Genomic DNA, 17,406 nt, shown 5'->3' on the forward strand with positions numbered 1-17,406 from the left:
AAAATGTCTGAGTCGGTCACAATGTGTTTACTGAGAACTACTGTGTGCCAGGTACAGTTTGGGAACTGAGGATGCAAAGATAAACAATCTCCTCCTCCACCACTCTCACCATCCTATTTCTCTGCTATCTTTCCACTCACGTCCTGTGCCTTTTATTTAAACTCCATACATTCTTCTGTATCCCACTTTCAACTGTCATATAAAATTATATTTAGTAATAATATTAAATGAATAAAATTTAACTTATAATGATACTAAAGTTATCATTTTAATAAATTTTAGATTGTCTACTAATTTTCAGAGTGATGTTAATTACTTCAACGCAGTATGTGGAGCAGACCCAGGTGCCACCACTTGGTAAAGGGATGAGGGCACAATAAACAGGACAGGCAGAGCACACGCCCTTGTGGGGCTGACATCCCAGCAGAGGATACAGACATTAAATGAAGCTCACAATACACAAAGCCAAGCCTCACTAGTAATTTCAGAAATATTTCTCAAGAAAGACAGTGAGGAAACTATTCAACTCGACATTCCAAAATGAAATTATTATTTAACAAGGAAACATGAAAACGAACAAGTGTCTATAAATGTGATAGAAGATATGCAAGCTAGTAGCTATTTTAAAATAAAACATTTTGGCATTTCTTTTATATGCATCTCTGTGTGATACTTAATGCAAACCTTTTCTGTTAATGAAAACAGATCATACTTTTTTCCCAAGGATCTGCATAATATTCCAAACATTCCTGTCATTATTAGAACTGAAATGGCCAAAGTCTGGCATGTCCACTTTGCTACTGAGAACCAGACAAAACTGGTACCTTGGCAGACCCACAGTTTTCAAAGTAACCTCAAAGAGTTCCTAATTTGTTCATGAATAGCTTGCCACTAACATCCACACATCCAGAATTCACAAAAAGTAAGAACGGTTCCAATTCTTATTTAACTTCTCATTAGCCTGGTCACATTGTCCTAGACTTTAATTCCCAGTTGTCTTTGTCTTCGGTAACTCTGTTCCTTCTTTTTTCTTTTTTTTAACTTCTATGCAATGGGCCATCTGGAACTGATCTGATATTCTGGATATTTCATTTGACTGAAAGTCAAGAACTGTTTATAGGCCTTGATATCCTGAAGACCCAGCAGATTTTCTGCCTTCAAAAGGAGAGAGAAGGAGTAAACGTGGACTGTTGGACTTTCGTTTAAATAAAGGAAGGCTAGTTGGTTCCCCATGCAAGTGCTCACCCCTGGGGTTCCTTCTGGGCTCCACGGAAGATAGAAAATGTGTGCCTCTAACTACTCTGGCTCCCATGACCGGGTTCAGGCAACTTTCACAAAGTTGTACAAATTAAAGTTACTGCACAATTTTCCAATTCACTCCAGGTTAGGAAACCTGACCACAAGGTTCATAACACAGGAAGACCATGGAATCTCAGATCTCAAAGCACAGTTTAATATAATAAATGTTATATCTATTTTACTTATGTTGAAGGGCAAGATACATCAGATTTTAAAAAATCAGTAACAAAAGTAATAGCTAACCAACTGAAGTCCTATCAAATACACCTTAGATAACACTTTTAAAGCCTCATGAAAGCTAGTTATCTCTTGAAGCATAAACATATTTACAGAAACTGTTAGGTCAGAATAAAAATCCAATACAAAATTCTACCCATAAAGTAACTGATACTTTTTTCTATGGGATCCCTGGTATCTCTATGTAGTTTTATCTCACTAACTTCTGAAAAATCCAGAATACACACATGTTGGGCTGCAAACATTATTAATCTAGAGCACACCTTCCTAAAATAATTATGGTGTTTTTTCAGAATACAGATTAAACTCAACAGTTATTTCATCCTCATGAAAACTGGATTGCCTACATCCTAATATTAAGTCAGCCAAATCTCATGAAAGGTAATTCTGCTGCCCCAGCTGAAATCTCCTAATTAGATTAGGGCACTAATAAGTCAGGGAAAGATCCTTGGCAACACAGACGTTTTATCATCTATGTGTAAAACTATCCTAGATTTTTCTGTCAATGGAATGATTTTGCAAAGACAGGATACAGAAGGCTCTATTATGACTGCAGCCTCTTTTTGGTAGCAATTAATCATTACTGAAAAATAAAAAATAATTACTTTGTAGTAGCTTTTTTTCTTTTTTAGGTTTTTCTTACGGAGGCCACCCATGGGGTAGACTATAACAGCAGTACTCTATTAACCTAGGGTAGTCTAAACAAAATAATTTTCCATTAAAAAAAAAAAAACCTATTCTCTTAGAAGCTAAGTCTGCTCTTTTCCAAAAAAAGAAGAAGAATCAGATAGATAGAGAACATAAAAACAGTGACTCAACCATTATCACAGAAATGAACCATCATGCTGGTACTGGCCTCACAGTGCCTCGGGGGTGTTTCAGGACTCAGAAGGTTAGGCCACGTGGCAACATCACTCTAGGCCTCCTACATTAAAGCACTCTTCTCGTGTTCTGTTCTGTTCTGTGGATCAATACCTACCATGCAAATTCCTAGGTCTACAATAGAGTAACTGGTAAGTAAAGGCACAATGTTATACAAATCCCTAGGATTTAATCGTGCTGAATAACTGAACTGTATACCCGTTACACAGAAGCTCCCCATTTTCCCCTTATACTGGCAGAAGAAGGGGAAAACACAGATGGTGTCGTTTCCTACCCTAGCAGACGGTGGGCACTTCTCCCGGGCGCTCCGATTAGGGTTCTCTGATGAGCCTCGGGCATAAACTCTACGGCATCACGGTATTCCTCTGGGCTCTGCATGTGCACTGTGCACGAACATGGGAAGGTCTTCCTATCTGGGGACCCCAGGGGATGGAAACTAAGTCCTATTCGTTATGTTACATACTCACGGCTTGGCAAACACACATTTACTAAATGTCAGGTCCACAAAGGGATGGATTAATGAAGGAATGAGCTGACCAATGAGCAAGCCTCCGTCAGCCAACCTAGATGCGCTATTCACCCACGGTCACAAGATGGCATCGCGGCCCTCCGAGTCTAGCCCACACCACAGACACTGCTTCCAGGGGCCAGGACTGCCTCGGGACTGGGCAAGTCCAACCACCTTCAAGAGTTGGCAAATACACAACTACCCCATCACATCTTCCTAGTGCCATTTTCGGAGTGAGATATAAAAATTTCTTTACTCAAAAAATATGAGATTGAAGGCACGATCTCAAATTTTTCTCCCTTTTGCACACACATCAGTGTGACGCTAGGATCAGTGGCAAAGATGCAGAGAGAAGAAGACCATTTTCTTAGTTCAGTCTGCGGGACTTTCTGACAAGGAAAGAGAGCTGGAGCCTTAGACAGCTATTCTGGAAAACAACCCACTTCCTATGTCAGAAGTGGAGTCTGTCACGGTGACCTTAAGGTTTAGGAACTCTCAGATAACTTCTTGCTTGATACCATGGCTCTGCTCTCTGGACCAGGAAAGTGCCTAGCACGCAGGCTGTTAGAACCTGTCCTAAAGGGGCTATTTCAGAGGCCAGAAATAACTAAGACTTAGATACGAAACAAGCTTCCTTCATTTCAGGGGAAGCAGCCGAAAAAGAAGGACATGTGGGCAGAGTTCGAAAGCATCAGGAAGACATGTCTGGAGAGAGTTAGTGATCATTTCTGAACACAGCATTTCAGCAAGTCTTAACCGTGTCATCATTACAGAGAACGGAACTTGAAGGGCTTTTACCTCCTAAGATTTCAGAACATTTTCTACAGAAAAATTAAAATAGCACTAATATTATGTGTGACAAAATGTAATTTTAAACCTCACAATTAGAAGTGTTAGTTCTTGAACCACTCAGTTCACTTCAGTTGCTCAGTTGTGTCCGACTCTTTGCAACCCCGTGGACTGCAGCACACCAGGCCTCCCTGTCCATCACCAACTCCCGGAGTCCACCCAAACCCATGTCCATCGAGTCAGTGGGGCCATCCAACCATCTCATCCTCTGTCGTCCCCTTATCCTCCTGCCCTCAATCTTTCCCAGCAACACAGTCTTTTCAAATGAGTCAGCCCTTCATTTCAGGTGTCCAAAATACGGGAGTTTCAGCTTCAAGATCAGTCCTTCCAATGAACACCCAGAACTGATCTCCTTTAGGATGGACTGGTTGGATCTCCTTGCAGTCCAAGGGACTCTCCTCTGGCACAGATTTTTTAAAATCATGTAGCGATGCATTTTCTAACACTTTGGTCAAAATTATTGAAAATAAGTAAGTTTTAATTGCTGAATACTATGTGCAAAGATCTACTGCACATGTTGATGTGAAAGAATCATGGTTCCTGACTTCGAGGATGCTGGTCTATTCTAAGCACGCTGGTGAGAGAAGAAGGCTCTAAAGCGAGTACCAAGACAGCTATTTCTAGAGCCAGCTATACTCTCAGATGTGTGTGTGATGCTTTTCAGCATAATTAAACCACATACCTACAGTCTCCCTCCAAACTGTTTCTGCCTCCCAGCACCCAAAGGGCAGGATGGCAGTGGGAAGTCACTGGAAACTCACTTCACGGCATCATCAATACTAGTAACATTACCACGCTAGGGAAGCCCACAATAGGTGGGTTTAATTGATATATGGTCAAATCTATGTACAGTCATTAAAATCATTTGTTCGGAAGAGGCCTGGTCATAAAAACTTGACAGAAAACCTCACTGTATGAACTTAGATCACTTCAACCCTTAAACATGTCAAGTTGATGCGCTTTTCATGAAATCAGAAAATAAAATAACTACTTCATTTCTAAAAGAGCTGTTTTTCTAAGTAACATTGGTTGTGATAAAAACAAATATATCATGGTCAAAATCATTTCCTTTCTGTGCGTGTGTGTGTGCACACATGGGGACTCCTGTTGTTTTAGTCACTCAGTTGTGTCCGACTCTTTTGCGACCCCATGGATTATATAGCCCAGCAGGTTCCTCTGTCCTGGGATTTCCCAGGCAAGAATACTGGAGTGGGCTGCCACTTCCTTCTCCAGGGGATCTTCCCGACCCAGGGATCAAACCTGCGTCTCTTGGTTGGCAGGCAGATTTTTTACCACCTGAGCCACCAGGGAAGCCATGTGCACATGGATGGTTCAGAGTAAAAACTTTCATCTGACGTCTCATGAGCTCTGCCTGCAGAAGATGATTGCCCCAAGTCCCAAGGAAGACCACAGGGCTGCTGTGTGAGGGTCTAATTCTCCGTCAGCCTCCAGGGAGTAGGACAGGGGCAACTCCGGAGGCCCAGCGGAATTCAGACTGTGAGATCACCGGCGGGTGTTTCTGATGCCAAGTGTTTCAGAATTACTCCCACACATGTCAACACTGCTTTTCACGGTGGCCTAAGGCTGAGGCTTTGACTTCACCACCAGGAACTCAGGGAGACCCTGCATTCAAGGCAAGCCCTCCCACGGGTACCTGGTACCAGGTGTGCTACTGGGGTAAGCGTGTGTGGGAAAGCATGCTTTGGGGTGGAGGGGATGAACATGTGCCCCGAGAGAGACAGCCCAGATTCTCAGAGACTCTGCAGACAAATTCTGACTCCTGGGATACGGGCTCTCTGATACTACAACTTCTGCAAAATGTTCCTAACCACACCTGTTGAGACTGGGTCAGCTTCTATCTGTGCATTTAATTATCTCAATGACCGTAGAACAAACTGAAGGAAATCTAAAGAATTGCATGTTTGCCAAGAATAGATTCTTGCTACCTTTGGAAAGAACCACTCTGCCCTTTCATAAAACCCCTTTTAATACTCATTGCTGATCTCCACGTCGGGTTTGAGAGGTCTCATTCATACACATACACGAGTAAGCCCTCGAAGCTTGCTCAATCTGCAGATGAGGCGGCGTCTCCCAGTCCTCAAGTCTGGGCCCACGGGAGCCAGCAGGGCCAACTTACCAGCAGTAGTCCAGCAGGTGTGGGGGGAGCACCGGGATGTAAATGTGCTGCCAGTACATCGGGTACAGCAGGGCCACCGAGCCGTGGAGACAGGCGGTTAACTAGAAAGTGTAAAAGGGAAACAACAGTGAGTGGCCACTGACCCTCCACACGGAGAGACATGCTCAAGTTATCAAAGACAGACCATGCTCATAAAGCCATGTATGATCCTGAATCGTATTATCTTGATCAATTCTGCTTGTGGAAAAAAAAAAAAAAAGTCTCATGTTTCAGAAGCCGTCCTGAAAAATGGATAAGCAGCAAAGTAGCTTCTTGGGCATCTTACACGGACGGTTATAGCTTCCTGACAGACTGTGTGGGGTCAAAACTAAGAACCTAAGTAAACCTGAAACACCAGGCCAGCGTCTTAGGAGGAACTGTGGGAAATTACGACGTGTGCTGCCCCTGCCGGGCTCGCTCGGATGACTGCGCCGGGATGCGGTCCGGGGGGGCGGCGAGGCTGGGGGCTCCGCAGGGATATCATTAGGGCAAATTGCCAAAGAATGAAACGTGAGCCAGGCGGGGGAGCCTGGAAGCTGCGGCAGCGCCGGGGGACCCAGCGTTCGACAGTTGGAGATGCCGCAACGTGTGAACCGCGGGTGATGGTATCAGGAGACGCTGCTCGCTGACACGGAGAATGTCACCATTGACCAGCGCGCTGCCCGAGCTCGACAGCTGTACCACAGGAAGCCAAGGACATCATAATTTCATATTTAAACTGCTCCTTTCAGATTAACATCGTGCTTCCTAGCTTTATACCACAACAGCTGCAAATACACTGATGCTATTTTAAAGGTAATTGCCATTTTAATTGTTTTGCTTTGGCAAGCAGTTAATTAAATATTTTTTTAATGCTTAACAAAGGGATATTGCTTCCCCACCGCACCCTCACTGACCCTCATCAGAATTCTTTCCCTGTGACTTCGTTTACATTTTAAATTATATTTCTGTAAGTCTTGAGACCTATTTTTTTTAGCATTTAAAGAAATATTTAAATCAGCATTCTTCCTCATTTTAAAGTTATACTATAGTCTGCATTTTCAAGACACTGAATGAATAAAAGTTTTCATTTGACTTGAAAAATGGAATTTAAAAATAAAACCATCTGAAAATGCACCACAAAATTTCTATAAGCCATTATTTCTATTTTATCATACAAAGAAATTAAAGTTTATATGGTAATCAAATTGAAGGGATAAATGTAAACAAAGCAATTCAATCTTCGTAGCAACATTTGTCTATATTTAAGTGCAAAATAGTTCCACTAAATTTTTTAAAAAGTCAGTTACAATAATCTAATCTGAACCAAAAACATAAAAATATTGATTAAAAATAGTCATCTTCATCATATGTATTATATTTTTTCTGGTTAAGATTTTGAATTAATTTTTATATAGCAAAAAATGTATTTGTTCCATTTGGAATGTTATCATCACAGGGTTTTAGTACTTTGCATTTACAAGTTTTAATAATTTAAAATATTCTATCTAAAATATTATTTTTAAATTTCTTAATTAGCCCACACAGTATACCACTAGGAGGCATTCAGATGCTTCTCTTTAACAATTTCAGACCACACTGACTTCTCTTATATATCTGAACCAGAGGGAAATGAAAATGGGGTTGATCTCAGTGGTGTCAATTCTTAGCTTGCTTGTGCTCCCTGGCTGTGAATGAGCCAACTTTAAAAGCTTCAGTGTCACCTGATGGGCTAAAAGCACTCACAGAGCTGTGAAAGGCACTTAATTTACTCGATATCTACATCTGCAGAGAGACGGCTTTTTAAAACAGCTCATTGAAAACTGTTTTTAAAAGGAAAGTATTCTTTTTCATTGTTGAGAAAATAATTAACTGTGTAACAGGAGGGAAAATGCATTCTCAAAACGAGGAATTATAACAACATTAAGCTAATTTACTGGGCACACCAGAGTCCAAAGCACAATATTAAATACTACAGACTTTCCCCCTACGCCCTTGATGGTCATCCCTAAGGGAAGTCATGAATTGCTCACTAATAAGACACAGTATCATCTGATGAATCTGACTGGTTTCTTAGAGGACGATTTCTGCAACAAGAAGCAAAGCCAGAAACTTTCTGCGAAAGCCAACATTTGGTAAGAGGGTCACATCAGCTAATCGAGACTCTCCAAGAAAGAAGGAAGCTCTGCAAGATTCGACAACCTCCCAGATGCAAGGGGTCAGCCACAGGGAGGGGTGAAGACACTTCCCCCACCAATGCACAGGTTCTGGCCTGAGCAACCAGGACGAAGTACTTAAAGAAATGCAACAAAAGTGCCAGGTTTAGGTAGAACTTCGAGGAATTTGCTCTTGCAAATACTGATTCTGTCAACGCGGAGACATCCAAGTGGAGATTTCCAAAGAAGGCAGAAATATATCACAAGATCGTCCATGTCCACCCAGCACCGTGTAACAACTACGTGACTTAAGAAAGCAGAGAATATACGATCACAGCACATGCTTGTGGATGAGGCAGTAAGTGAAAAAAAAAAAAAAAAAAACAAGAAAAAGTAAATTTACTAGGAAATTAAGAAGTTATATTGTACAAGGTAATAACAATGTTGTACAAGGTAGTAACAGTGAACTACCTCACAGACAAGTCAGGGCACTGCCGCTGAGGCTGTGTAACTGGCACACCCACAACACAAATACACACACACCCCCGCACACAGCAGCAGACCCCCGTTTCCTCATCTTTGAGAAGTACATGCTATATGATCTGTGAACATGGTCTCAGAGAGATCTAACTTCTTTATTAGATCAGATCAATTCTAACACTTTATATCTTTAGAAATGGCTAAGAATTGGTTTTTTCCATACAGATGATTAACAGAACACTTTACCTAGACAATAATTCAGACCCACCTTCAAAATCTATCTAAAGATAATCTCGGAAAGATTTAATGCACAGTAGGTAACTGTGAAATTGGAAATATCACAATAATGTAGTCACTTAATTCAACAAAGTTTCTGAGTACCTGCCATGTGCCATCATACATTTCTACTAAGCAACAGAAGCAGACTTCATTTTCTTGGGCTCCAAAATCAGTGTGGACAGTGACTGCAGCCACGAAATTAAAAGATTCTTGCTCCTTGGAAGAAAAGCTGTGACAAACCTAGACAGCATATTAAAAAGCAGAGACATCACTTTGGCAACAAAGGTCCGTCTAGTCAAAGCTATGGTTTTTCCAGTAGTCATGTATGGATGTGAGAGTTGGGGCCATAAAGAAGGCTGAGCACTGAAGAATTGACGTCTTCAAACTGTGGCGCTGGAGAAGACTCTTTGAGAGTCCCTTGGACTGCAAGGAGATCCAACCAGTCCATCCTAAAGGAAATCAACCCTGAATATTCATTGGAAGGACTGATGCTGAAGCTCCAATACTCTGGCCACCTGATACCAAGAGCCGACTCACTGGAAAAGACCCTGATGCTGGGAATGATTGAAGGTGGGAGGAGCAGCGGATGACAGAGGATGAGATGGTTGGATGGCATCACTGACTCAGTGGACATGAGGTTGAGCAAGCTCTGGGAGTTGACGGAGGACGGGGAGCCTGAGGTGCTGCAGTCCATGGGGCCGCAAAAAGGCAGACACAACTGAATGACTCAACAGCAACAACCAAGGGACAGGGATGCAGAACAAGCCCCTGTGTCCGTGACGCTGATGCATCAGAGCAGAGAACAAACAGTAAACAAGTAAAACATATGTTTATGTCTGAGCTAGAGGTAAATTCTGTGTAGGAACCTAAAGCAGGGTAAGGGGGGAGAGAGTGACAGAGGGGCCACCCTACACAGGAGGTGGAGAACAGACTCTGACGTGGCCACAGGGCACCAAGACCCACGTGAACACGGGAGCCAAGGAGGGTGCACTCAGGGAGAGGGGCATCCAGGAGTCCGGGGGGGGCGGGGGGCGGGGGCAGGCTCGGCACCTGCACCGAGTAGCGGGGCGCTCAGCTGACTGGATCAAACGGCGGAGCAGCAGGGGATAAGGTCAGAGAGGAAGCAGGTCGGAGCTGAGGAGACTCCCGGGACCTGGTGAAGACGCCAGGTTTCATTCTAGATGAGCTCTGTCTGCACCTCTGAACACAGTCCTGACTGTCACAGCAAATCAATTCCCTAGAACGTTTCCAGAACTTTGCAGACGGAGGAAAGCAAATGATGTGCTGTAGAGGTTTGCTTTGGAGAATGAAGGCCTGTAAAGAAATGCGATCCAATGGTGCAGAGTCTACAAAAACACCGAACCATACGGTCCACCTGAAACAAGCAAAATATTATAAATCAACTACAAGGCAATTTAAAAAAAAAAGAAATGAGATTGATAAATAAGCCAAGAAAGAAGGAGAATCTTCTTACTTTTTAGGTTTTACTCTAAGCTTAAAGGGAAAAGATAATCACATTACTTTGATAAGAATTACCTAAGATTCGAGGTAGCTGTAGGTTCATAATCGGGTTAGACCCCCTACAGCGCTCTTTAGACATCTGTCAGCTGTTTCTCTGCCACCACAGTTCTTCATGAAACCAGGGAATGGGGAAGAAGATTCAGTGTTTGGGTCAGAAGATATCACTGACATCACATTCTTGAGACTGAAGGAATACACTGCTGTCACTGAGCAAAAATGAAATGTACCAAATACAGGAAAAAAGCTATCAAATAAAGGTTGAAGGAAAAAAAAATCCTATCATCTTTGTTAAATGGCATAGGAATATATAAATCCACATATAATTTCACTAAGCGTACTCAATATGCCAAACTGATATAGTCCCAACAAACTAACACACACACAAAAGAAACTCACAGGGATATTTATTTCCTATAGAGAACAACTGTGAAATAAGTATGTATGGAAGCCACGTGAAAGAGACAAGACCTGGGGCCTGTGAAATCAGAGAAATCCGACAACAAAGGCTGCTAACAGTGAACCAAGTCATGGTATAAAGGAAACCGGACCTTCCCTTTGTGGCCATGAGTCTAAGGGCTAGGCTGTCACTGACAACAGTGAGGAGTAAGTGTTTACATGATGCAAGCTGGCTCTGGGCCGGGCATATTCTCAGCACTTCATACATTCAGGGTTAATCCTACAACAACCTTATGAAATAGGTACTATTATCATTATGCCCGCTTTACAGACCAGGACTCTGCAGCCAAGTTACACCACTGGCCTGAGGCCACACAACTAGCACAGCTGGTAAAGGATCCGCCTGCAGTGCAGGAGGCCGCGGCTCGATTCCTGGGTCAGGAAGATCCGCTAGAGAAGGGATAGGCTACCCACTCCAGTGTTCTTGGGCTTCCGCTGTGGCTCAGCTGGTAAAGAATCTGCCTGCAATGCAGGAGACTTGGCTTCAAACCTTGGGTTGGGAAGAGATCCCCTGGAGAAGGAAACAGCTACCCACTCCAGTGTCCTGGCCTGGACAATTAGATGGACTGTGTAGTCCATGGGGTCGCAAAGAGTCGGACAGGACTGAGCAACTTTCACTTCAGACAACTACCAAGTGGCAAAGCCAGGGTACCAGTGACGGCAGGCTCCAGAATACAATAACCATTACTTTAACCTGGCTTTTGATATACAAAGATTCAAAATCCCCATCATTATAAGGCTTTGAATAATACATACTGGCTGAAAACATTTTATACTAATTATATAGCAGAGAAGGAGTCTTTGAACAGACAAACAAGAACAGCTGACCTTTAAATGAAAAATTCAACATCTATGATAGAGGTGCAATGTAAAAAACTTTCCCCAGGCATCAGAGTCTGCAGGAAACCAACAGAGCAGTTGCTCCAAAATGTCACAGAGGGAGCTGATGAAAATTCTACGAGTCGTCACCTCGATCTGCAAGCATACTTAGTTGGAAGTGAAACCCAAGTTCCTTCCCTGTGTGATATGAAATCTCACTTTGCTCTGAAAGTTAAACTAGATATTTATTAGAGGAAATCAGCCTCCTGATACAAATAGGCCATGTTTTAAGTGATTCGGTAAACATGCATTTTGAGAAGGGAAAAAAACACATTATCAGATTTCCAAGGAGACGACAGGAAGACGGTCCATTGAGTGTGATGACCGCAACAGAAAACAGCGCGATTCTAATTCACACACTTTACAAGTAAAGATCTCATCCTGACCTGTCGCTGCTCCTGTTACTCGGGGCTCTGTGTCTCTTAGCCAGAGGCTTTTTTTTTCCTCCTGTAAAAGTCCCTCTGCCTGCAACTAAACTTCTATAAGAATTATTGAGGGACATGTTTATGTCCCCTAGGAATTTATTTATGCATAAAATGCAAGAAATATTGATTAGAGACTTCATTTGATTTTTAAGTGAATCAATATTTAACTCAGAAACCTAAGCGCTACAAACAGTTATGGGTGCACAGAATAAACTGCTGCAGTGATAAATTCCTCATGGAATGAAAAAAATTTTAGTGGAAAGCATAAAGAGACCATCTGTTTAAATGCATTTAATTTACATTCACATTTAGAAGTTTAGGCCAAGAAAGGTAGCAGCCGGCGACCTGAAAACTGCAAGGTTATTCCAACTATGAAACATTCTTACTTCAGCAAAACTCTAACACTCCCCTTGACAGTTGAAACAGCAATCCTGTATCATGAAAGAGGACAGCGGTTGGTTGTACTCTTTGGTTTTCAATGCTTTTTTATAGTAAGACGTTATCTTACACGTCACTCTTGCCTCCTCCTTTAGGGTGGTGTGTCCTGCTGTTTCCCTGCCAAACATTCATCCTGACCTCCCTGCACCCAAGTCCCTGGGAAAGCTCTGCTTGTCTCGCGGCTGGCCAGCTGAACAGCTCTCACGTTTCTCGCTGGCTTGCTTCTTTCATGTACTCATGCTTCCATTCATTTTACAGGTGGGGGAACTGAAACAAAGTTCAGCCAACTGCCCAAGACCACACAACTAGACGTGGGGACATAACACAGGTGTCAGACGTGGCTACTGGCGCTGGGGACAGGATGATGAGCCAGAGAGACAGACCCCTGCCCTCAAGGAGCCTACACGCGAGGGAGCCTCAGCTCTGCGTCTCTGCAGCTGTCACACTGCACAGAAACACCAACGCCCGCCCACCCATTTCCTCCCCTACACGACTTTCCCGCACCAAGTTTACCGCTCTCTCGCTCTCTCTGCTCTCTAGTTCACACTCTTCAAGTCAACTCAGCGGCAGTTTTGCTTTTCCTAGAGGAACCCATCTACTTTTCCACAAAATTCAGAAGCCTGACACTGTAACGTAACTCAAACGTACCTGCCTTCTCTCCACACAAGGTTCCAGACCCTGGACTCTAGAGGACTGCAAGTGAGGATGTTCATGTGAATTATATACAAACTATACTTTAAAAATGAGGCAGTTATTTAAGAAGTAAACCATACAGTTAAAGAATCCTGCAATTAGGAAGAAACCTGGAGATCACTCTTGTTCACCTGTTTCATCTGTTACGTAATAAATTTCAGGATAAAAGAAAAAATTGGCTTACATGAAATCATCCAACGTTTTCAGCTGAGTAATCATGAACTGAAACATAAATCTCTAATTTTAGAAGATAATATTGGTATAATCACACTACTACCATACTGAGGGACATGGTCAAACAACCAAGAAATAAAACCTAATTGACTGAACCTATTTTCTAAAACTATTAGGCATCTCTGAAAATCATAACCTACAAACATCTCTTAACCAGGAGCAAAACTGATGGTGAACCACTAGCCATGGAAAGACAGACAACCACAGGTGTGAGGCAGCCCCAAAGGAGTTTCTGAATCTTCACAAGTGGAGCAAAATGACTCTAACCATTCATAAATGACATATAATTAAATGAGAATGAAACACTACATATATATATAATATGCTATATTATTTACATTGTATACAATATTCACATACACACTTAAAGTACATATATGTGTATTTGGCATACACCTCAAACACTTTTAAATGTATGAAGTGAAGTGAAGTCGCTTAGTCATGTCCGACTCTTTGTGACCCCAAGGACTGTAGCCTATCAGGCTCCTCCGTCCATGGGGTTTTCCAGGCAAGAATACTGGAGTGAGTTGCCACTTCCTTCTCCAAGGATCTTCCCCACCCAGGAATCGAACCCGGGTCTCCCACATTGCAGGCAGATGCTTTTACCATCTGAGCCAGCAGGGAAGCACCTATATATATACACAGGCTTCTCTGCGGCTCAGACAGTAAAGAATCTGCCTGCCATGCAGGAGACCAGGGTTAAATCGCTGGGAAGATCTTCAGGAAGATCCCCCGAGGAAGCAAATGGCAACCCACTCCAGTATTCTTGTCTGGAGAATCCTATGGACAGAAGAGCCTGGCGGGCTACAGTCTACGGCGATGCAAAGAGTCAGACACAACTGAGCAACTTAGCACAAATGTGTAAACATGCACATAAGCATCCACGTGTGTGTGTGTGTGCGCGCGCGCACACACTCCACAGAGTTACAACCTACTCATAGCAAATGACAGCAGGCTCTGCCCCACTGCGTCAGACACTAAGGAAATACCTGGTGAGTATCTGCCCTTTATGTGTCAGTCTAAACTTGCCCCTCTTCTTTATCTGCTTTCAAGCAGGCTCCACACATGACAGACGTCCCCTTATTAGCTATGTTTCTAAACCCCAACCTCATCTGCCTTTCGTGATCACCGTTCATTCAGGACCTGGCCAACTCTGGTTGAATCACTGTGACTGCCTTTTCACTGGACGCCTGTCAGTCAGAGTTTCCCTACTTCGGTTTTCTTTTATTAATATAATGCCACCAGAGTTCCCATCCCCAAAACAAAGCTGGTCACAGCATGTCCCCTATTTGCCTCCCCACAGTCTGCTGGATAAAATCCAAACCCCTTAATTTAGCAAACGAGATTCTTCACAATCTGGCCGCTGCCTGTCTGTCCAGCCAGATTTTGTAGCATGACCTCTCTCTCTCTCTCTCACAGACACACACACGACAAGTAAGTATTTCCAAGACAAAACACCAACTTCCTTTCAAGAACCAGGCGTGATACTGGGGTCAGCTTTTAACCGACCACTCTCTCTCCTACCTTTCCCACATCAGAGTCCTAGTCACGCTGCCTAGGCCTTGATTGACATGATGAAATTTATTATTTACGACTTAGAATCATAAATAACCTTGAGATTCCCAGTACCTGGCAAATAATAATATTTTATCAATACTAAATGAATAAATACCGCTACACTCTTGTTTGGAAAACTAGACCGAAGCCAAACGTCTCCTTCAAAACCAAGTTCCTGGTTTTCTTCCCAGATCGTTAACTCGCTCTCCTCTTCCTGTGACACTTTCATCACAGCAGTAAATGGCGGGGAGATGACAGGTCTGGGGAAGCTGTGCCTTCAACGCCTGCCCCTGCCCCAGGTTCCCTCTCCGCTCCCCGCCTGTGCCCTGGGCCCTTGGGGCACCTCTGCTGTCCTGCACAGGGGCAGAGGGCGGGGCAGAGGCCCCTGAGACGCACAACAGGAAGGTGGATGGATGCTGGGCCTGGGAGGCCGGCTCCCACAGGGCGACACCTCTGGTGTCTCCGGGCGGGCCACTGGACCTGCTTCAGGAGGTTCGGTGGCAGGAGGCTTCTAGGGAGGCGTCTCCCTGGCAAGCAGCTGGACCACGCAGTGTCATCAGTTAAGGACGCTGCACCTCTTTCATTGAGGAGGAGGCCTGATCAGGCTCAAGGTCACTGGACGAAGGTATGGGTGAGGACCTGCCATCTCCGCCAGCATGGCACCGCCGGACTCAGAGAAGCACACCCTGAGGGCATGGCACTGCGTACAGCATGCAAATCCTCAGGGTTCTCTATCTAACTGCAAACTGGTGCGGCAGGCTCAGGGCTGCGGGCTCGACTCTTCTCACCCACACTTCGAGCCGAGAGGCCACTGGCCTAACTGGAAGCGGGGCAGCACGCCCAAGACCCAGGTATGTCTGCCATGGGGGAATAGCCCCCTTGAGGGGAGGTAGGGGGCAGCTCTGTTTTACGTGATGCAGGACACATTCTGAACCAGAAAACATTTCACGGTGTTGCTTCTCCCAAAGCCAGAAGACTCGGGATCACAGGTCAGGGGTGAGGTGGGGTGGCCCTCACATTACCACACCTAACACCCCACTTGGGCAAGTTCTCCTTCCTGTCCCAGCTGAGCAGAGCTCTTCTGGTTTGGAGACTGGACCTCCCGACAGGAGACGTCCACCGGAACCGGACAATGAGATGCCACCTGGCCCTCTGGCCCCTTAATGCCACTGAACCAGCAAGCTAACTGGGGCTAAGCTACTGGCTGGAGCAACTGATCTCAATGACCAAGAATAAATCAATTTGTTTCTACACAACAAGAGGCAGGAGCCTCCCTTGGCACCATAAACGTCCAATCAGTGAAGAAAATACCACTTTCCAACAGAAGAAAGCAGTGTGTCCTACTTAGAACTACATGAGGGCCCGAAGGTACCAAACCAAGTTCCTGTAGAGACTGAACAAGACTCAATATAGCGACAGATGCTTATAAAGCTGAAAGGGAACAAGATGATGGATAACCTTCCCACCAGAGTTACAGCTTGAGCATAGGTTTAAAAAAAAAAATTAAAATCTTCTAGCTGAAGACAGCTGAACACAAGTCTTTTTCTAAAGACTGTATGGAAATTGCCCTACAACTTGTAAACTTCAGAATTTATGAAGAAACCTTTAACGTCATCACTGTCATCATTACTATTTATAATTATTGTTATTCAAAGAGACAAGCGTCAAAGGGGCAATAAGACACGTTTCTATCCTGATAATTTCCATGTCAGGTGAACACTTCATATTACGTTACATAATTAGTGCAAAGGTTACTTTATAAACTTTTCTGATAGTCACAATTAAAAGATTAAACTACTGCACACACACCCCACCACAGTTCTGACCCTTTATGTCCTCGTTTCTGTGAACAACAGCTGTCATCACCTCAAGACTTGGAAGATGTAAACACAAGCAGTTTTCCCATCTTAGAAGTTAACTTCCCACAAAGTGTCACACAACTGCCTCAACAGTCCTGCTTTGCACTCTGGCCACACCCACTTGGCAGTGCATGAAAACGCAGTGCTCCAAAGAGGAGGATCAAGTCAAACAACACACGAGAGGCAGAGTCACCGTCTGCAGCGTCAGCCGACGTGACTGGTTGCTGTGGGCTTCGGGAAGAAATAAAAGCCTAAAAGCTGTTTCCAGACTACCTTTCCCTGAAAGGTCGGGGTAACACCTGCTAACTGCACCACTCTGCCGTAGCTTTAAAATCGTTAAGGGGGGAAAACACACTTCGATCGATCGTCTGGGGTGGGGAGGAGACTGGGTAATCTTTGTGCTCGCCCAACTGTTCAGTTCTTGGTCTCCAGAAAGCCCTTCTGTAGGGCGAAATGCGGATACAGGTGGTGTCACTCGGGGACGAGTGCAGACGGCGGA

At 44.0% G+C, this 17,406-nt stretch overlaps 1 protein-coding gene across 6 annotated transcripts in view; it reads right to left on the reverse strand.

Annotated features, from left to right (window-relative positions):
- The window catches only part of DENND1B (DENN domain containing 1B), a 267,191-nt gene that overhangs the window by 93,681 nt on the left and 156,104 nt on the right, over positions 1-17,406 (reverse strand). For all 6 annotated transcript variants that reach the window (XM_052653690.1, XM_052653689.1, XM_052653687.1 and 3 more), the window contains one exon: positions 5,913-6,013. In XM_052653690.1, the coding sequence (XP_052509650.1) occupies positions 5,913-6,013 (101 nt within the window). The remainder of the gene's footprint in view (positions 1-5,912; positions 6,014-17,406) is intronic.

This window comes from Budorcas taxicolor, chromosome 16 (assembly GCF_023091745.1).
Source record: "Budorcas taxicolor isolate Tak-1 chromosome 16, Takin1.1, whole genome shotgun sequence".
NCBI lineage: Eukaryota > Metazoa > Chordata > Mammalia > Artiodactyla > Bovidae > Budorcas > Budorcas taxicolor.